General features: G+C 40.9%; 1 protein-coding gene and 1 long non-coding RNA gene across 2 annotated transcripts in view; one reads left to right on the plus strand and one right to left on the minus strand.

Annotated features, from left to right (window-relative positions):
* Positions 1-7,818, minus strand: part of GRAMD2B (GRAM domain containing 2B) — a 66,439-nt gene extending 58,621 nt beyond the window's left edge. Inside the window, exon 1 of the mRNA XM_008698993.2 lies at positions 7,593-7,818. Coding sequence (XP_008697215.1) covers positions 7,593-7,675 — 83 coding nt within the window. The 5' untranslated portion in view covers positions 7,676-7,818. The remainder of the gene's footprint in view (positions 1-7,592) is intronic.
* A 104-nt stretch (positions 7,819-7,922) lies between these two features.
* LOC121100763 overlaps positions 7,923-22,133 on the plus strand; it is a 284,219-nt gene continuing 270,008 nt past the window's right edge. The window contains exons 1-2 of the long non-coding RNA XR_005832549.1: positions 7,923-8,266; positions 10,708-10,821. This is a non-coding gene — a long non-coding RNA (uncharacterized LOC121100763). The remainder of the gene's footprint in view (positions 8,267-10,707; positions 10,822-22,133) is intronic.

Genomic DNA, 22,133 nt, shown 5'->3' on the forward strand with positions numbered 1-22,133 from the left:
ACCCAAGTACGACAGGCGGAGTTATCTTTGTTAACATTGTAACTCTGTTCACATCTTTGATAACATTGCAGTTTGGAGGAGTTTTCAAAATCCTAAGTATGAATGTTCCTTAGTCAGCAATCAACAGATATTCATTATGTTATAAAGTATAAGCCACCCATCTACCTTTAAAGTGCTCACAATCTTGTTTCCCTGCACTGTGAAAGCATTTTCTCTTACATCTACACCATGGGCCCTCATACATTGCTAGGAGAAACATCAAATGCTGTAGCTGCTTTGGAAAAAGTCTGCCAATTCGTCCCAAAGTTAAACACAGAATTACGATATGACCCAGCAATTCCACTCCTAGGTATACACTCAAGAGAATTAATAACATATGTCCATAGAAGGACTTGCATGCAACTATTCATAGCATTATTCTTAATAACCAACAAGTGGAGACAAGCTAAATGCTCATGAACAAATGAAGAGTCAGACAAAATGTGGTATATCCATATAGTGGCATACTATTCAGCAAAAAACGGAATCAACTGCTGACATGCGGTTCACAGATGAACCTCAAAAACCCGATGTTAAGTGAAGGAAGGCAGATACAAGAAACCACATATTGGGGTGCCTGGGTGGCTCAGTCCAACACCTGCCTTCAGCTCAGGTCATGATCTCAGGGTCCTAAGATCGAGCCCTGCATCAGGCTCCCTGCTAAGCGGGGAGGCTGCTTCTCCCTTTCCCTCTGCCTCTGCCTCTCCTCCTGGCTTGTGCTCTCTCTCACCGACTCTCTCTCTCTCTCTCTCAAATAAATAAGTAAATAAATAAATCTTGGGGAAAAAAAAGAGAAAGAAACCACATATTATATGATTCCATTTATATGAAATGCCCAGAAAAGGCAAATTTGTAGAAACAGAAAGTAGACAAGTGGTTACCTGGGGCTAGGTGGGAATGGGGATTAAATATAAATGGGCCTAAGGAATCTTATTGGGGGGGGGGTGAAAATGCTCTAAAGCCAGGTATGCCAATGGTGTACCACTCAGTAAAGTTACTGAATTGTACACTGGAAATGGGAAAATTTTATGATACGTTATATATATCTCAAGTTTATTGAGATAAAAAATAATCTGCCTCTTGAGACATCATGTCCCATTCTGCATGGGACACGGAGTGAATAATGACAGCATACAATTTAGTTTCCCTTACGGAATGCAGTTTAAGTTGGTTCTGCTTCTCTGCTAGGAATAAATAATCAAATTTAAGTTCAGATAAAAACACCCGCTTCCCTTTAAGGAGAAAGAACAGTCATTAAGGTGACCGTGGAGGAGTCTCTCTCGAGGACCTCTGCATTACGCCATTTGAAAACGTGTGAAATGCCTAGAGCTGAGCATTTAAAGAATTAGAAAGATGGTGAGGGAGAGTTCTACTGGAGTATAGCAAATGAAAAACAATCAGCAGTTTAAAGATGAGGAGCCATGAGATAAAATTCAGTGCCAGGAAGCAGGATGTGAAAATCAATGGCTCCTAGATAACAGTCCTGGACTACAGGTGGGATAACACCAAAGCAATAAGCAATATTTAAATAAGCTGGTAGGTCACTAAACAGTTACGATAGGAGATCCTCTTAGCATAAACTAAAAACCAAGGTGCCATGTTGGTTTCATGGGACTGCTCAGGGGCCGTCCCGAGTGTCCCCAAGGTCTAGCCGATATAAAAGAGGCTCACTGACTACAACACAGGGGCATGCGACTGTCAGAGTCAGGCCTGCTGAATTTTGACTAATTTAATTACCTCTTCCGTCAGCCTCCCTCCCTCACCCCCCACTCCACAGCAAGTCCCACACCTTCAACAGCGAAGATGAACATAGCTATAGTTACTGAGAGCTCACAATGTCAACACTAGGTAAAGCGAATTTCTTAACATTTTTCATTCAAACATGAAAGCAAGCATCTAAGAAACAGATGACTTAAGCATTCCCCATGATGAAAGGGAGACTAAGTGGTGCTAAGTAACTGGCCAGGGTCACACTTCAGGAGACAGGAAAGTCAGATTTCAAATCCTTGTTTCCTAGAGCCTTTTTTTTTTTCTGGCATCAATTTAAAAAAATTTTTTTTTTTTTCAAAATTGTGATACATGTGTAGGTTGCACTAGGATTTCTTTTTAAATCATTGCTCTATTTTTTTTATCGTAAAGTAGGTCCGAGCCTGCATTCTCAACATCTTTATGAACTACCGTGATAAATCATCAATTTCCTAGGGTAGTACCCTCTAGCCAGAGGACTGATTTGATTCATTAAATTCCTTTCCCGAAATACTTTAGACCAGCACACTGTTTAATCTCTCTCCATCTTTACAAACTCCTCCAACTGTTTCACTTTAATACAAATTTAATAGTTTCTAATGTTAAAATTTTTTCTTCCTATTCCAAAATTTCTCTTAAAAAGTACATCAGATCATCTGTCAGACCTGGTGACCTGGAAATTAGAATTTTAGAAAAACGTGGACACGCACATACAAACACAGAAAGATAGATAATACATAGGTAATATACAATACGGAGATTTTTTTTTTCTCTAAATGAGCACTTTGGAAGTTTAGAATTAAGCAGACACTAACAAATCAAGCTATCCTCAAACATTATTTGTCTTTGCTCCTCTTGCTTCCAATGCTAGGTCAATTCTTAACTTCAACCCCTACTTCTGTTTGCATTAATGCTCTCAAGGCAGGTCACTTATTTTTACTTGAATTCACTAATGTCAAATATGTCCCTAAAATCATTATTACTTCTTGCTAATACAAGAATTTCCTTTTAAGGTTAATGTTTATGTTGTCCACATCCATTCTCTCTTTCTCCATATATATCGAGTTGAATATATGTCTAGAATTCTTAGGTCTCAAATTATTCAAGTACGTTAAAAATTAAAATTGCGTTATAAATACACTACACGTGATAAAATTCATTACTTAAAATATGAATCAAGATAACTTTTGACCAGAAATGTATCAGTCATTTTAGATACTTTCTGCAATTCATTGAAAATAACTTAAATCAGATCCACAAGAGAGTTTATGAAATAAAAGTGTATCTCAGAAAATGTGTGTCAAGGGGCGCCTGGGTGGCTCAGTCGTTAAGCGTCTGCCTTCAGCTCAGGGTGTGATCCCAGAGTCCTGGGATCGAGTCCCGCATCGGGCTCCCTGCCCCGCTGGGAAGCCTGCTTCTTCCTCTCCCACTCCCCCTGCTTGTGTTCCCTCTCTCACTGGCTGTCTCTCTCTCTGTCAAATAAATAAATAAAAGCTTTAAAAAAAAAAAAAGAAAATGTGTGTCAAAAAAGTTAGGCTTGTTAGAAATGTCTATATATGGGGAACATAATATCCAGAATGAAAAAAGTACTGAAAGGGGAAAACTAGGATTTCAAAAGGAAATATGCAGCTAAATTAACAAATCTTGGAAGAATGGGATTTTGGGGATGCTTGGGTGGCTCAGTCGGTTAAGTGTCTGCCTTAGGCTCAGGTCATGATTCCAGAGTCCTGGGATCAAGTCCCCCATTTAGGCTCCTTGCTCAGCAGGGAGCCTGCTTCTCCCTCTGCCTGCCGCTCGCTCTCTCTCTCTGTCTCTGACAAATAAATAAATAAAATCTTAAAAAAAAAAAGGGAATATTTTTAAATCAACTATGCATTTTGGTAGAGTAAATCTGCAGCCTCACATCACTGCTAACACAAAGATGAATAAGTCACAATTCTCAGGCAAGTCAATGTACCTAAAAATTCTAACTGCTATGGATAGAAAATTTGATTAAGAAATTTTAGAAGAGTAACATTTCCCTGGAGATAGTCAAGTGGAATGTCAGTTACAAGTATATTCTATACCTTAATTAGGGGGCTGGCATCTCAGCCTCTCTCCCTCACTAACAGATGGTTATCGGAAGACATTATTTGTCGGGCCCTCTGAGAAGTTCAGTAAGAAAAAATCAATTTAAGGTTAACTAATATACCCTGCACTAGTGTGTGAGTTAATATCTGTTAACAAAATAGTACTTTGTACATAACAAATGCTCAATAAACATTAACTGTTAATTAACAGCAGTAATAGTGGCAGCTAAATTCTCTGGGGTCAATCACATACATGCAAGGTGAGCCCAGATAAGGGAGAGCTAAGTATGGCCAGGGACAAGGAAAGGCTTTAAAGGAAGAAATTTTGAGTTGATTTGTAGAAGTATACTGAAACGAAGAGAGGGAATTGCTTGAGCAAAGGGACAAGAGGTGAGAAGGAGAGAATGAAGGGAATCTCACCCAGCAGTACATTTGGCACACCTGTTCTTTATCTTTCTGCATCATCACCTTCTAAGTACAGGGCCGCTAGAGCAATTGTTTAGCTATAAAAGATGTGCACGCTAGTATTTAGGAATGAGGTTGAAATGGCCTACATGTGCTCAGATCATGAAAGGTCTGAACTTCTTAACAAAGGAGAGGAGGTCATGGAGGGCCGTCATAAATTCTGGAGTACAGAAGTAGTGCTAAAGTATTCAAGTTCAGGCTCCAGGGTGAGCAGTCCTGGCGTTGAATTTGAGTTGTTCTCTATTAACTGGGTCTCTGCCTAGTTGCTTAACTTCTCAGACCTTCCATGTTCTTATTATTTGTAAAATGGAGATCACAGTATCTGCCTAATTCGATACGAAAATGAACGTGAAGTGCTGAGCACACTGCCTGTCACAAAGCAAGGATTCTCATAAATGCCAGCTATTATTAATTACGAGGCTGGGTTCCAGGTGATGAGGGCTGTGTAGGAAAAGCAAGCCATTCTAATACTTGAGAAGAAAACATCCATCAGGACACTCGGACTCCAATGACTCTGAGGTTAGTGATAATTAATCTAAGTTACAAAGTTCAAAATAAAGAAGTTAGACTGGGCTTCTAAGCATCAAAATTGTGCTCCTCAAATGATTTCGAACATGCAATTATCACAATACATATAACACTGATAATGTATCTATCTGCCTGCCTCTTAAAATCACTCTTATTCTGTAAGTTCAAAAGCTCACGAAGTGGAGAGTGTCTGAAGTCTTCGATTGACTCAGAAGTGACTTCAGCAGGCCTGGAAATTACCACTTTGTAACACACAAAGCAAAACAAAACAAACAAAAATCTCCATAAACCAAGAAAAATTTACCAAAGACTGCCAAATGGGCAAACATCCGTATTGTAGATTCAGTTATAGGCCAAACTTTTTCTAGTGGATCTTGTTTATGTGTTGAATGTGGCCACGGATACCAACGTCCTCTGAACTACAGTAATAGGTATAGATATATGTAGATATCTATATCTATCTATATCTTTTTATTTTTTAAGAATTTTATTTATTTATTTGACAGAGAGAGAGAGACAGCCAGTGAGAAAGGGAACACAGGCAGGGGGAGTAGGACAGGAAGAAGCAGGCTCCCAGCAGAAGAGCCTGATGTGGGACTCGATCCCAGGACTCTGGGATCACGCCCCGAGCCGAAGGCAGACACTTAACGACTGAGCCACCCAGGCGCCCCTATATCTATCTATATCTATATCTATATCTATATCTATATCTATATCTATATCTATATCTATATCTATATGTATGCCTCTCAACACAGCTCTTGGGTTCCAGAAGGGCAGATACCACACCACCTTCATTCTGTATTCCTCATCATCATGGAGCCAATAGTAGGTATTCTAACATCTGTGGAACTGAAATGAATTTGTGAAACTAGGTGTTCCAGATGAAGGTCTGGCTGTTTGGGGCCTTCTGCTTCAATATGGTTATGATTATCTTCTATAAAATTATTTTCCCAACATCTGAAGAGTTTTAAGTTTAGAGAATTCATCTAAACAGATAACAGACTTTCTCCATCTACTTAAACGATCTCCTTAACTGAGTAGACTATTGGGAATGTGAAGTTGTAAAAATTTAGGAGCCGTTGGGTGGACTTAAATCATTCTGCTTTGTGTAACTGGAACTTAACACCGCCTGGGGGGCTGACTTCTGGACTAGGGGTTCACAGTCCTGGCCTCCAGCCTGTTTGTACCCCTTAACACTCCTGTCACCTCAAACATCCATCAAGGGCTGCTTAAGAATGCCACAATACCTCTTTTTAAGAGAAGCATATAAAAGAAAGATTAAGTGCAAAGGACATAAATGTCCTTTGCTAGTTTACCTTTTTCTTGGGCTTGAATGATTAGAATAGAGTTAGGTTTTTATTTTGGGCTAAGAAAACAAAATCATTTTGCGAGGGTTCTACCTACGCGATTTTTTTCCCCCTCTATCATCTGTTATCTATCACCGAAGAGGAAGGAGTATCAGCTTAAGTTGACAAAGCTGGAGGGGCAGAAGAAAGGGTAGCCAAGGAAAGCAGACACTGGAAGAGAATATGACCAAAGCCTTTGAAATAACAAATCAAAGCAGCTAATAAAAGCTATTCTTCTTCCAAAACTTCAGCCCAAACTCTGATACACAGATGGAAGATGCTTTTATAAACCCAAGTCTTTATGTGGAAACAGGCCGTGGTATAAAAAAATGAGTAAATGCTGAAATAATGAAGGAGATAGAATTTTAACTATTTTTTAGGTACCCCCAACAGGTTGGTACCAAAAAAAAATGGGCTTATTTATTCATCTTAACAATTTATGTATTTATCTTAGTACCACTTAAAGTTACAGTGATATAGAAAAGAAGCGAATACTGAAAGATTCCTTTTTCAAAGAATGTTTGGGAATAACAATCGTGGAAATAATACTTTTGGATTAAAAAAAAAGTAGTACAGGGGAAGATAAATTAGTTTTATTATAGGAAGCTAATCCTTGTGATCCAAATATTTCAGTTTTCAGTTTCTGAAACCAGAAGACTTTATAGGCCCAACAATGTGCAAATCCTATTATAAACATGAATCTTTTAAGAGGATAGTCACAACCCAATATTTGAAGTGCTTTATATTTTAATATATTTGTTGTGCTCCCCCCACCCTACTCCTACACCATCTCTCTCTCTCAAAAAAAAAAAAAAAGTGTTTAACAAGTTTGTGTCAAGTTCCCAAGCAAAGTCAGTCTTTGAGGGAAAAGATAATCATATTTCATTTTTCCACTGCTTTTCCCCTTTCTTTAGGGGAAATAGTGAAGGCGATGGGAGAAGGACACCCTCAAGCTCTGAATCAAATGACGAAACACACATCACCGTGAAGGTAAAGACCAGATGACACCTATGAGGCAACTTCATCTTCACACACGTCACGAAGAAGTAGGGCAACAGAAATAAACGTTGCGCTGTTTCCTGACCTGGCTTCGAGATCTGAACGCTTGCCCCACACCTCCCTAGGGAATGGGAACCCTCCACTCGTGCTTTCGGCTCCAACCCTTCACATCCCCACCAGACTGCAAGCTGCAATACATTCCTGAAACGCTGCCCTGCCTTTTTCTCTAACACAGCATCGGAGGGAGAAAAAAGAGAGAGACCGGGCGCCACCGAAAGAATTCAAGCCACGGGGCGGTCTATCCACGGTCAAGTTCCACTCCAAACCGGTCCCGGGCAGAGACGTTTGGGCAGCGCGCTCCGGCCGCCGGGGCTGGGTCCCCGCGGAGCATACTCACTGGGCTGAGCCAACTTTGCCCTCTCTCTTCGCGAGCACTTTGGCAGGCTTCGTGTCTTCCACATCTTGCTGTAGTTCGGTCATCGGGGCCGCGTGCGGAGGGCACCTTCAGGCGTCCCCTCGCGTCTGCCAGCGACCCGGGCGCAGGCCCTGCGAACCGCGCCTTCCCCGCGCCCTCCCCGCGCGCTCAGGCGCCCGGCGCATCCAGGCCCGCGCGGCGCGGCGGGGCCGCCAACCTGGACACGTCCGGCCGGCCGCGATTGGTCGGCGCCGGCGTGCGAGCTGGGGAGGGAAGGGGAGGGTCGAAGCCAAGTGACAGCCTCCTGCCCCAACCCGGGAGGCCCGGGCCGCGCGCAAGCAAACCTGTTGAACTAGTCCGGCGGGGCCGAGGAAGCTAATTGGCCAGGCAGGTGAAACAGTTGCCTGACTAGGCTCCGTATATTTAGCCTCCTGGTAAGTGGGGCTGGTTCCCTCCCCGGCTGTGTAACCCGGGGTTTGGGAAAAGGGCGGCCCGCTGCAGCTCCAGGAAATGGTTGCGACGGAGCGAGGCGCTCTCCCGCACAGATGCGCTGTATGGGCTGGCCTGGGTCCCGGCCTAAATTATTCAAACAGGATGTTGCCTCACTGGGGACTGCTCCGTCGGGGCTTCAACAACACGTCAGTTCAGTGACAAAGGTAGTGAGACGTGGTTGTGTCTAGTGGTTGTCGGGTTAACCCTTCCCCGGGCGGGGTGGGGGTGGGGGTGGGGAGGCATTCATCAAAACCTCCTTAGCAAGTCCGCAGGGACTGCGCCCCCGCCCAGTAAACTGAATGCCTCTTCTGCAAGCTTTTTGGTGAGGTTTGGACGTGGTGAGTCCGTCTGAAGTTTTGCATTTCAAGCATCATTTATCTCATAGATTTTTGAGAGCTACCGTGTTCCAGGTACTATTCCAAACGTGCCCTGATTATCCCAAGTAGAGTATGTGTTGGTGGTTTTCTACTTTTCTACAAAGTAGTTGAGAGTAAGAGTGGTGTAAAACCTCCTTATTGGAAGCCCAAATTTACTTTAAAGCAATGACAAGGGTCAACAGTAGCTCATGACTTGGCTGGGGAAAAAACCAGTAACTCTCTGCTCTGTCTGGGGCTGTAAGTCCTTCATTTTTCTTGTAAAATTGATTTTAGGTTTCAGAATAATTACTAAGACTACCGAACGGTAGTGTTTACATGTACGTATGCATATGTATGTATGGTGTGTGTAAAAGAAAACAACTACCCTTTCAGATAATTGCAAATATTTGGGGGATCAAGTCCCTTCCAAAGAGAACAAAAGCATCTTTTTGTAGCCTGCTTGCTCCAAAATCGATTCTCTTGACACTTGAAAAATAAAAGTAAAAAAAATATGTAAATTCCATGAGAGTTGGCCTGATAGATTGTGCTCTCTCTTCCCTATTTTTTTAAATTTTTATTTATTGGGGTACATGCACCCCAATGTTTATAGCAGCAATGTCCACAATAGCTAAAGTATGGAAAGAGCCCAGATCTCCATCAACAGATGAATGGGTAAAGAAGATGTGGTATACACACACACACACACACACACACACACACACACACGGGAATGTTACCTAGCCATCAGAAAGAATGGAATCTTGCCATTTGCAGTGACATGGATGGAACTGGAGGGTATTATGCTAAGCAAAATGAGTCAGAGAAAGACAAATATCATATGATTTCACGCATATGTGAAATTTAAGAAATAAAACAGATGAACATGCTCGTAAATTCCGGGTAGTGACTCTTTCCCTAAATGTCGGGTATCTTCCTAACAGCACCTGCTACAGCTCAAAGGAGAGCTCAGTTTTTGCCCCCAAGTTTTTTCTTTTTTCTTGCAATAAAATATACATGACATAGTATTTATCATTTTAGCCTTCTTTAGGTGTACAATTCAGTGGCATTAAATGTAATCACAATATGCGTAACAATTACCACACCTATGCCCAAAACTTTTGTCATACCCAATATCAACTCCATATCCATTCAACAATAATCCCTCCTCCCCTCTTCCCTGTCCCTGGTAACCTCTATTCTACTTTGTGCGTCTATGAATTTGTCTGTTCTGGATACTTCATGCAAATACAGTCCTATAATATTTTTCCTGCTGTGTCTGGCTTGTATCACTACATATAATGTTTTCAAGGTCCATCCAAGCTGTAGCATATCTCAGAACTTCATTCTTTTTTATGGCTGAATAATATTCCATTGTATGTATATTCCACATTTGTTGATCTGTTCACTTGTTGATGAATACTTGGGCTGTTTCTACCCAGTGGCTCTTGTGAATAATGCTGTTGTGAACATTGATGTACAAATGTCTGACCCCCTCTTTGAATTCTTTTGGGTAAATACCTAGGAGTGGAATTGCTGGTCAGATGGTAGTTACGTGTTTAACCTTTTGAGAAACCTCAGTCAGACCCCTTTGGATGCATGAATAAGGACAAGTATTCAAAACTTCCTCAGCATGGGCTTACAGCTCAATTAATGAGTGCCCTGGAACTTTTCTGTAGTGTGTGAAATAATGTGGTCTTAAGTGAGAAAGGAGGAGAGGAGGATGGGTGTAGGGGCAGGTGAAGAAAATAGCACAGAGTCCTTTCCTACAGTGTGGAGGAATTAGAAAGGAGCAAGTAAGGGCACTGGGTGACTCAGTCAGGTAAGCGTCTGCCTTTAGCAGAGGTCATGATCCCAGGGTCCTGGGATCAAGCCCCACATTGGACTCCCCACTCAGCGGGGAGTCTGCTTCTCCCTCTCCCTCTGCCTGCTGTTCCCTCTGCTTGTGCTTTCTCTCTCTGTCAAATAAATAAATAAAATCTTAAAAAAAAAGGAGCAAGTAAACTATATTATTTTACTTGGTGACATTTGCCTGCATTTAAAAGACATTGTCAAACTGCTTCCTAATTTGTTTATTCATGGGGCTATTATACAGTAAAATGGAATGCAATATTTAAAAGGCTGCAGCAGCCAACATTAGGGGATTTCACTGTAGTATGACAAAATTGAGATGTGGGATTATGTCTACAATATATTTTGGGGAGCTCTTTGATTTTCTCTAACAAAAGACCCTTTACTTTTCTTCCTTCTAGCCTCTGGGAACATCATTTCTTGTTCCTAATATCAAAGAGGAGTTCTAGCTGTTACTCTTTCCAGTTACCGAACCAGATCCAGTAGAAAATGCCTAATCCATCACCTTTCAGGAGGTAGGAGACTTCTACTTAACAGCTTGGAATATCGATCAAAGTTGGTCTCTTTTTCACAGTGATCAGATACACTGTACATCTGCCCATAGTCTCAGGGGCAGAGTTCAAACATGAGCTTGGAGATTTGAGTGAAGATAATGGTGCAATGTATGGTCAAGTGATTACCTAATTTATAACACGTGGCAGCCTATGTACTTATTAGCCAGTATAGGTACACATCAGGTGTCATCGCATGCCTGGGATTTTGTGCCTGTTGTCTGATGACGTGTTTAAGAAGGTGGTTGATGCTCTTAACGAGGTGTAACCTGTAATCATTTAATGATGCATAGTATTCAATGTGTCAGTGTCCTAAGTCAAAGAATTTCATGAGTACTCATGAGACCATTCCTGTTTTCAACTGAAGTTCAATATCCGAAGGAGAAAATGGGAAAACACAGAGTTCAGAAGTGAGACATATGGGGACACTGAAGAATTTGATTTTAAGACTTCTAAAACAAGTTTTAAGAATGAAAGTTGAGAAGCATTATGTGAAGGGGACCTTTACTGAGATGAAGGACAATTTCCTGATGAGTATAGCCATTAAACATCGCAGTGGGAATCTATAATAGGGCATGGAATCTCCTACTCTGTAGGCTTTTGAAAATAATATTAAAAAAAAAAACACATAGAATGGTTGTAAACCAGTATTTCCCAAGTCAGGTTAAACTGCAGATGGGGAAATCTGAAGTATTCTTTTCCTCTCTCTAGGGATGAAGCACCAACCAAGCTTAGCACCCGTATTTAGAGAAATGGCCAAGGTGGTAAGGGCTTAGTGGTGTAGGGACAGGTGGTGGTTGGCACACATTAGTGGAAGTCTGGTTCTGTGAGAAAGCAGAAGCAATAAAAAACTTTTCCAGTGTGATATTATTTAAAAATTAAAATACATGATGCCCCATAAATAATACATTAAAATCAATCCCAAAGTTTTAAAGTAGATGTCTATTTTCTGCATGGTTAATGTCACAGATCACATGTGACGTAAGGAGGCCTCTGAGACCACCCAGTATTGTGGTTTTCACACCAGGTTCTGGGGGAGTCAGCTGGATGGTTTGAACTAGAGAGTGGAAGAGCTGGCATTTGAACGTAGGTCTTCTGACGTCAGCCTCCCTCTTACCACCACTCAGACATACAGCCTTTCCTGCCTCTGCTAGACCACTTCCACTATATCTCTCTCACGTATTTGTGTTCTGTACTGGGTTCTATTTCAGGGAGGGGGAGAAGGTTGCCTGCCACACACTAAACAAAATTGGAAAATGAAATCTACAGTTATTTTTCAGAGAAGAACCTGAGCTTCAGAGGGTATAGGGACTTGGCCAAGATGATAGCGATCCCCTGAGGATGAAGATTCAGCTTTCCTGACTTCCACTGGGTGGTTGTAGGGGTGCAGGAGAGTGAACAAGGCAAACACAAAGTTCGTTAATGGCAGAGACGCCTTACTGGAGAGAGTGCATGAGGGAAAGCTCAGGGACGCTTACACACCTATAATGTTGCTGGTGAAGGAAATGTTGGAATCTAGAGCTTTCTTGGGTGGCTGCACTTTGTAGTTATCTATTTCTGCATAACTAAGTACCTCAAAGCTTGTGGCTTAAAACAATCATTTATTATTTCTGCTCATGGTACGGGGGGGGGGCAGATGGGGCTCTCACTGCATGGTACTCACTAGGGGTCTCTCATGCAGTCGCTGTCAGATGGTGCCCAGGGCTGCAGCACCATCTGAAGACTCAGTTGAGCTACAGATGTGCTCCCACGTCTCGTGTTTCAGCTGGGATGGCTGGAGCAGGTGGGGACTAGCTGAGCATTTTGTCTCCCTCCATGGCCTACCACACGGCTAGCTTGGGCTTCCTTACAATATGGCCATCTCAGTATACTTAAACTTCTTACTTGGTGGCTGGCTTCCTCTAGAGTGTGTGTTCTATAATGCTAAGGGGGAATCTGCAAGGCTTTTTATGGGATAACCTTGGATGTCAGGCAGCTTCACCTCTGCTGCTTTCTCATGGTCAAGGGTGTGCCACAGGGCCAGCCCACATTCAAGGTGTGAATAGCAGGAGTGCAGTTCGCTGGGGACTGTCTCTGGAGACCAGCTACCACAGTGCGGATAATAGATGAGACCCTCTGACTTTAGATGCTTTGTCCATGTGGATGTGGATAAATGGACACTTCTAGCAGCGATGTTCTAAACACATGAGGTATACAAGTGAACAATACAGGCAAGACCCATAGTGCCCGTGGGTCTTGCATTCTAGTGGAGGAACTGAAAACGAGAAATGTAAGCACATGAAGAACACCATTTCAACAGATGGGAGATACAAACGAAATAAAAAAGAAAACGGTGGAGAGGAGGGAGGTCTATTATACACAGGAAGTCCAGGCAAGCCTCTTTGAGAGGTGATATGTCAGATTGGAAGGAGGGGAAGGAGGGAGCCATGTGAAGTCTGGGTACAAAGCTTGGCAGCCAGTGGGGAGAACATGGGTAAAGGTGTCAAGGCAAGTCTGAGCTCAGCCCATTCTAGGGACAGCAGGGAGGCCCTTGTTCTCTACTGTGCCTGGAGTAAAAGGAGGGAAGAGGAGGTTGGTGGGAGATGGTCTCATAGAGATATTACCTTCTCTGTCCGTTTGTTTATTATCTGTCCTCTCCCAGAAGTTTGGAATGTTCCCCAAAACAATGGACTTGTGTGTTGTGTCTGCCACTCTATCCACAGTACCTGGTTCCTATTAGATGCTCAGTAAATGTGTGTGTAATGAATGAAGGAATCATAGCGTGGTTGTTTGAACCAATGTTGCTCAACCATGATCTTCTGGAACTCTAGGTGACCTGAGATGTTCTATTGTTCAGTAGCATTGGTCTTTCTTTTTCCCTTTCTTTCTTTCCTTTTTTGCAATTTGCAGGGAAAAAAGAGAGTGAATGAAAAAACGAAATTTAACTCAAATTCCTCCCACCTCAACCCCCCAACTAAAAACAGAAAAGTAGTTCATGCTACTGATCACTTGTCTGCTAGTTGACTGCAAGTGTTTCAAACGGGTCAGAGAGGTCCCAAGACTCCCAGATGGTCTGGCTCCAAAGTAAGTCCAAGAATCACTGTTTATCATCCACAGGCAGTGATTTAAAGTTAGGGAATCTTTCATTTTTCTTGGAGAAACATTCATACAGCAACTTCCTTTCCTTGTTTTGGGAACTAATGATCATGCCATGCTTAGGAGGAGTGGCCCTTCTCTTTCCTTGCGCCTTGGTTTTGCGTGCTCTCTTTTCCTCCCTGTGAGATGTTCTGACGATGCATTCTGCACGGTGCAATTAATACACAGTTTGGAAGCAGTTAATACTGCTTTAATTATTCAAGGAGTTTCTGCATGTTACATTTTTTTCGTTATTGCACACTTTTTATTGTTTTTCAAAATTTTCATTCCTTTTTACATACTTTCATGTTATTATTCCTTTCTGACAATTCCTGTTAGAATTTTGTTATCCTTTCTTCCAATTTGTTTTCTAATATTATTCCTTTTTAAGAATCATTTAACAAAAAACATAGCAAAAGAGGAACGGGGAGGAGCGAATGCAGAAAACACCTCAGGCAAATAAGAAAGTTTTTCTATTTCCCTCAAGTAACCACAGTTTTACTTTGCTTTTGTTTGAATGTTATAAATAGACCCTTCATTTGAGGTAAATCGTGCCCTTCCTTCCTTCCTTCCTTCCTTCCTTCCTTCCTTCCTTCCTTCCTTTTTTCTTTCCTTCCTTCCTTCTTTACTTCCTACCAATATTTTTTTGGTGCCTTTCATGTACCAAGCTATATTCTGCGTGATGGAGATGTAAAAATAAATAAGCACCTATGCGCTATAAGTGAGTTCATAGTCCACTGGGAAAGAGTTCAGTAAATGGTTATTTACAAAATATACATACCTAGAACTTGAGTCAAAACCTATCACATTAGTATATCACAACCAGACACTTGGGTGTCCCATGGTGAAAGGGGCAGGGGATGGCCATGGGATGCTTCACGTTCTTCTGTATTGGGTCACACACAAGTCATACCCACTCCCCACCTAGCCCCCTTACATATCCGCACAACTTGTTGAGAAGGTTCTAGGGTGGAAGTCAGAACTGGGCTCTAGTCCAGGCACTGGGCTTTGTGTTGGAATGTGCATCTATTAATGGAATACAGCATTGAAGTAAGAGAAGGCTGGCCTCAAGGGAAGGGCTCTAGACTTCATGGTTACAGCTGTATGACCGTCTGTCTTATAGAGACTAAAGGAGTGAAGGGGGAAAAACTTTTTTACACAGAAATGTTGGAAGTACCTATTGTGAAATGACACTTTAAATACATTTCATGAGGCGAGAGTAATTAGTCAGATCTGTTCACTTGGGAAACTAAGTGCATTTACCGCCTTCCTGTAGAGCTTTCTGCTTCTTTGTATGGACTTCTACCTTTAAAAGCCCACCAGGTGAAAACAGACTGTTTCCCTCTGTGTTATGATCCCAGGCTGATTAAAATCAGAATCTATTTTCTATTTTTAGTAGTAGTCCAAGAAACAAAAGTTCATCTTTCTTTTTTATCAAAAAAATAAACAATAAGCTCTTTAGTAAAACACACATTAGAGAGGGATACAGACATTGGAAATGCTTGGTCCTATAGAATCCCAAGCCTCCAGATTTTGAGAAAATGTATAAATTAGGAGTAGATACTACAAAGAAACAGGAGGTGAGAGCTGGTGGTAGTGGTCTTGATTCCTGGCCTCTCAGATGCACTGCTCATGCAGTCCTACAGTATTTTCTCTTCTGCCCCTCCTGTCTGAGGGATTGTCCATGGTGTCCTTTCAGTAAACAAACCCCCTTATTGGAGCTCCTTCAGGGAATTGTCCTGCAGCAAAAAAGTCCCGGGAGGGGAGGAGCAGGGATGAGGTGAGGTCAAGTGATTGAGATCCTGACTGATCTAAGAGTCCTCAAGTGTACTTAACCACCTTGGACACCTGGCTTACCTCCTGTAAACCTCCATTTCCTCATCTGGGGTGAAGAACGGGAATAGCAGTAGTATCGATGTTATAGAACACTGGGAAATTTAGAAAGCTAATGTATGTAAAGGAATTAGTAAAGTATGCCAGGTACCTAGTAAACACTCAGTTCATTTAAACTATTGATTATCATCATCATGTTATTATTGACCAGAATAATATTTTAACAAATGGAGGCTACTGCTTTCCCTTAGATCATCAGCCCTGATTATTTAATGACAACCCACAGCGTGTGGAGTGTTATGTCATATGCGAGAAGGCATTACTAAAGCTGTCGAAGGTGTAGTATCTATTCTCCCCTGAGTCCTCAACCCTCTTCAAGCTGATATCCTTGTATCAGAAGCTAAGACTCCATCCTTAGATCAGTGACATTGATATGTTTACCTGGCTAGATCTCCTCTGTAATCTCTCATGTGCCCTGGGTTTTTTCCTCTCTCAAATGTCTTTGCCACCATAAGAGCTTTAGTTTAATGGTAAAGAAGTCATTGGAATTAAGAGGTGATCAATATGAACTCTGAGGCTTATGGAGGCTTGTGATAGCTAGGGCAATGGTACATTCTCATTTGCCTGGAGAGTCCTGATTTAGTCCCACTATTATGGTGTATTTATAGTAGGGTCCCCTGTTAAAGGTGTCCCTGTTTGGAACACTTATTGACCGTCCATCTATAGTTTGACCAAATTAAAATATTGTATTAGCTCAGGTGTTTAGATTAAGCATGAACCAAACTCTTGGATCTGATTGCCTTGCTGCCCAGTCGAGTACCCTCTGTCACTCATTGTAGTCCCAACTTCTACTAAGTGACCTCAAAGTTACCAGAACAAATGTGTTGCAAAAAATATTTTCAGACCACAATGCTATGAAACTTGAAGTCAAACACAAGAAAAAATTTGGAAAGACCACAAATACGTGGAGGTTAAAGAACATCCTACTAAATAACAAATGGGTTAACCAGGATATTAAAGAAGAAATAAAAAGTAAACAGGAGCCAGTGAAAATGAAAGCATAACAGTCCAAAACCTTTGGGATGCAGCACAGGTGGTCCTAAGAGGGAAGTATATACCAATACAGGTCTACCTCAAGGAACAAGAGAAATCGCAAATACACAGCCTACCCTTATACCTAAGGGAGCTAGAAAAGGAAAAGAAAATAAAGCCTAAGGCCAGCAGAAGAAAGGAAATAATAAAGATTAGAGGAGAAATAAACAATATAGAAACAAAAAAACAAAAAACAAATCAGTGGAACAGATCAATGGTGGGGCGCCAGGGTGGCCCAGTTGGTTAGACGTCAGCCTTCATTCAGCTCAGATCATGATCCCAGAGTCCCGGGATCAAGCCCCATGTTGGGCTCCCTGCTCACTGAGGAGTCTGCTTCTCCCTTGCCCTCTGCTCCTCCCTCTGGTCCTCCCCCCGCTCATGTTCTCTCTTTCGCTCACTCTTTCAAATAAATAAATAAAATCTTAAAAAAAAAAAAAGAACAGATCAATGAAACTAAGAGCTAGTTCTTTGAAAGAATTAATAAAATCTATAAACCCCTGGCCAGACTTTCCAAAAAGAAAAGAGAAAGCATCCAACTAAATAAAATCATGAATGAAAGAGGAGTGATCACAACCAACAGCACAGAAATAGATACAATTATAAGAGAATACTATGAAAAATTATATGCCGGCAAACTGTGCAATCTGGAAGAAACGGACAAATTCCTAGAAACCTACAGACTACCAAAGCTGAAACAGGAAGAAATTTGAACAGACCCCTAACCAGCAAAGAAAGTGAATCCGTAATTAAATATATCCCAAAAAACAGAAGTCCAGAGCCAGATGGTCTCCCAGGGGAATTCTACCAGACACTTAAAAAAAAAGTTAATACCTATTCTTCTCAAACTGTTCCAAAAAATAGAAATGGAAGGAAAACATCCAAAGTCCCTCTATGAGTCCAGCATTACCTCGATTCCAAAACCAGACAAAGCCCCCACTAAAAAGGAGAATTACTGGTCAATATCCCTGATGAACATGGGTGCAAAAATTCTCAACAAGATACTAGCCAATTGAATCCAACAACACGTTAAAAGAATTATTCAATACAGTCAAGTGGGATTTATGTATGGGTTGCACAGGTGGTTCAATATTCACAGATCAGTTAACATGATACACCACATTAATAAAAGAAAGGATAAGGACCATATAATCCTCTCCGTAGATGCAAAAAAAAAAAAAAAAAAAAAAAAGAACTAAAAAAAAAAAAAAAAAAAAAAAAAAAAAAAGAAGCATTTAACAAAATACAGCATGCCTTCTTGGCCTCAACAAAGTAGGGATAGATGGAACTTACCTCAACATCATAAAGGCCATATAGAAAAGACCCAGAGCTAATATTATCCTCAGTGGGGAAAAACAGAGCTTTTCCTCCAAGATCAGGAACAAGAGAGGGATGTCCACTCTTACCATTGTTATTTAACAGACTACTGGAAGTCTTAGCCTCAGCAATCAGACAACAAAAAGAAATAAGGGGCATCCAAATTGCAAGGAAGAAGTCAAACTCTCACTATTTGTGAATGACATGATACTCTGTAGAAAACCTAAAAGACTCCTCCAAAAAATTTCTAGAACTTATATGTGAATTCAGCAAAGTCGCAGGATATAAACTCAATGTACAGAAATCTGTTGCATTTCTATTCTACAATAATGAAGCAGCAGAAAAAGAAATGAAGGAATTGACCCCATTTACAATTGCACCAAAACCCCTAAGATACCTAGGAATAAACCTACCCAAAGAGGTAAAAGATCTGTACACTGAAAACTATGGAACATTTATGAAAGAAATCGAAGAGGACACAAAGAAATGGAAAAGCATTCCATGCTCATGGGATGGAAGAACAAACATTTTTAAAACGTCTATACAACCAAAGCAATCTACACATTTAATGCAATCCCTGTCAAAGTACCACCAGCATTTTTTTGCAGCCCTAGAATAAACAATCCAAAAATTTGTATGACACCACTGAAGGCCCTGAATAGCCAAAGCAATCCTGAGTGGGAGGTGGGGGGGGGGAAGCAAAGCTGGAGTCATCACTATTCCAGATTCCAGCCACATTTGGAAGCTGTAGTGATCAAGACAGTATGGTACTAGCTCAAAAACAGACACAGATCAATGGAACAGAATAGAAAACCCAGAAATTAACCCACAACTCTATGGCCAACTAATCTCCGACAAAGCAGGAAAGAATATCCAGTGGAAGAAAGACAGTCTCTTCAACAAATGGTGTTGGGGGAACTGTACAGCAACATGCAGAGGAATGAAACTGGACCACTTTCTTACACCATACACAAAAATAAATTCAAAGTGGATGAAAGACCTAAATTTGAGACAGGAAACCATAAAAATCCTAGAGGAGAACACAGGCAGCAACCTATTTGACCTTGGCCGTAGCGACTTCTTACTAACACGTCACCGGAGGCAAGGAAAACAAAAGCAAAAATGAACTATTGGGACTTCATCAAGATAAAAAGCTTCTGCACAGCAAAGGAAACAATCAACAAAACTAAAAGGCAGCCTAGGGAATGGGAGAAGATATTTTCAAATGACGTATCTAATAAAGGGTTAGTATCCAAAATCTATAAAAAACATATCAAACTCAACACCCAAAAAACAAATAATCCAGCTAAGAAATGGGCAGAAGATATGAATAGACATTTTTCCAAAGAAGACATGCAGATGGCCAACAGACACATGAAACGATCCTGAGCATCACTCATCATCCGGGAAATACAAATCAAACCCACCGGGAGATACCCCCTCACCACTCTCAGAATGGCTAAAATTAACAACACAAACAACAGGTGTTGGCGAGGATGCAGAGAAAGGGGAGCCCTCTTGCAGTGTTCGTGGGAATGCAAACTGGTGCAGCCATTCTGAAAAACAGTGTGGAGCTTCCTCAAGAAGTTAAAAGTAGAACTACCCTATGTTCCTGCAATTGTACCAGTAGGTATTTACCCAAAAGACACAAAAAATGCGGATTTGAAGGGGTACGTGCATTCCGACGTTTATAGCAGCATCATCAACAATAACCAGACTATGAAAAGAGCCTAAATGTCCATCGGCTGATGGAGAAAGCAGATGTGGTATATATGTACAGTGGACTGTTACTCAGCCAGCAAAAAGAATGAAATCTTGCCGTTTGCAATGATGTGAATACAGCTAGAGTGTATTATGCCAAGTGAAATAAGTCCATCGGAGAAAGACAAATACCATATTATTTCACTCGTATGTGGAACTTAAAAAACAAAACAGGTGAACATTTGGGCGGGGGGAAAATGAAATAAGGCGAGATGGAAACAAACCATAAGAGACTCTAAACGACAGAGAACAAACTGAGGGATGCTAGAGGGGAGATGGACGGGAGGATGGGTTAAATGAGTGATGGGTAGTAAGGAGGTCACTTAGGATGAGCCCTGGGTTTTAAATGTAAGTGATGAACCACTGAATTCTATTTCTGAAAGCAATATTGCACTGTATGTTAACTAACTAGGATTTAAATAAAAATTTGGAAAAGAAGTGTATTGCAAAAAAGAAATGTATGCAAGAATGTCAAATTATCACAGTTAGAAAACAACTCAAAGTTCATGCTCCATTGATGTCAAATCAGAGGCATCGCTGTGCACAATGATGGCTTCATGATCCAATCAAGAGTTTGGTCCTAACTGACTCATGGTTATTACCTATCTTGGCTTGGCTATAACCACCAAGCAGAATTTCAGTCACTTATGAGTCATTCATATTGACACGGAGTTTGCAGTCTGGCTTAATTCTCCCAATGATTTCTTTAATCATTTTCCTCCAGAAGAAAGAAATGGGTCATTTGACTCTTTCAGAGTAAGAACGTCCCAGGCTGTGGTTTTCAGTTTATTATCCAGTGAGTGAATTCCTTAGAGCCTTGAGTATCTCTTGGTTACTACACTGCCCACGAGTAGTCTTTGCAATGAAAAACTCTAGCACATACCAGAAGACACAAATTACTTTACTTTTTCATTGATCATTGCCTCTTTTTGTTACAGTACTGTATTTAAAAGCGTGGATAGACGTTACCTTTTGGTATCTGAAAAGGGGGTAGGGAACATTCAGGGGTGCTGGAAATGTTCTATATATTGATCTGGGAGATGGTTACATAGGTGTATACATATGTAAAAATTAACTGAATGTACACTTGCGATTGGTGTACTTTAATATATGTAAGTTAAACCTTAATTAAAAAGAAGTAAAAAGGGAGGAAAAGTCTCAAACCTCGAGCCAGCGCTGGTTAAAAAAAAAGTGTTCTGAGTTAATGAAAGAAGAAATAAAACATCTGCTTATATACTCTTTTTTTCTCTTGGCTATCAACATGGTATCTGTCTATTCTTTTCTGTGGCTATGCCTCATGATCTCTATCTTTATTTAATCTTTGATAATAAAACTTCAAATTCTGGCAGGTGTTTTTAGATAAGACTTTATTACCCACTTCCATTCGCATTTATTTCAGTGTGTAACATTATAAAGTTTTTCATTCTTTTAACTATGCACTTTTGCGTGACTTAAGGAATGTTGAAAGCTTCCTAGGCCATATGAATCATGGCTTATAAATAGTACACGTCTTCACCTCTTGGTTTCCAGTTTATCATGTGACTGTTCACTAAGGTAGTTAAGTTGTATAATGAAAGAGATCAAGAGAAGGACAAATGTTTTAATATAAAATGGATGCACTGTAAATGAAAACCTTGCAGATATTTTGGAAAACATTTGAGAACCTCAAATATCCTATCTTTTATTTTTTAATCTCCCTCCAAAGGGTGTAGCCAGCTGCACATCCAAGTCCCTCATCTAAGGGTTAAGAGAGTTCAAGAACTGAGATCTTTATGCAATTTTAAAGAAAAAGGAAGCGGGAAGTAGAGACTAAATTTAACCGAGTGCCCCCTATGTGCCAGGCACTGAGTCTAAATTACTGAACCTCTACAACAACTTTATGAAGATTATCTCATTGTATCAATGAAGGAAACTAAGATTCAGAAAAGGTACACACCTCTCCTAATGTCACATAGCTGTTACTCACTGGTTTTCTTCCAAAGCTTGCTCTTTTTGTACTGTCTCTGGTGATGTCACAGGAGGTGACACATTGAGTTCCGAAGCGATTAAAAGATTCAAAGGGACCTGAGAGAGAAGCTCATCAGTCTTGCTTGGAGATAAGGAAACTAGGTCTATGGGACCTGGTTATTTTGTGGGAGGTCATATCGTGTTCATCGAGGCAC

Source organism: Ursus maritimus, unplaced genomic scaffold (assembly GCF_017311325.1).
Source record: "Ursus maritimus isolate PB19 unplaced genomic scaffold, ASM1731132v1 scaffold_5, whole genome shotgun sequence".
In the NCBI taxonomy this organism is placed as follows: Eukaryota; Metazoa; Chordata; class Mammalia; order Carnivora; family Ursidae; genus Ursus; species Ursus maritimus.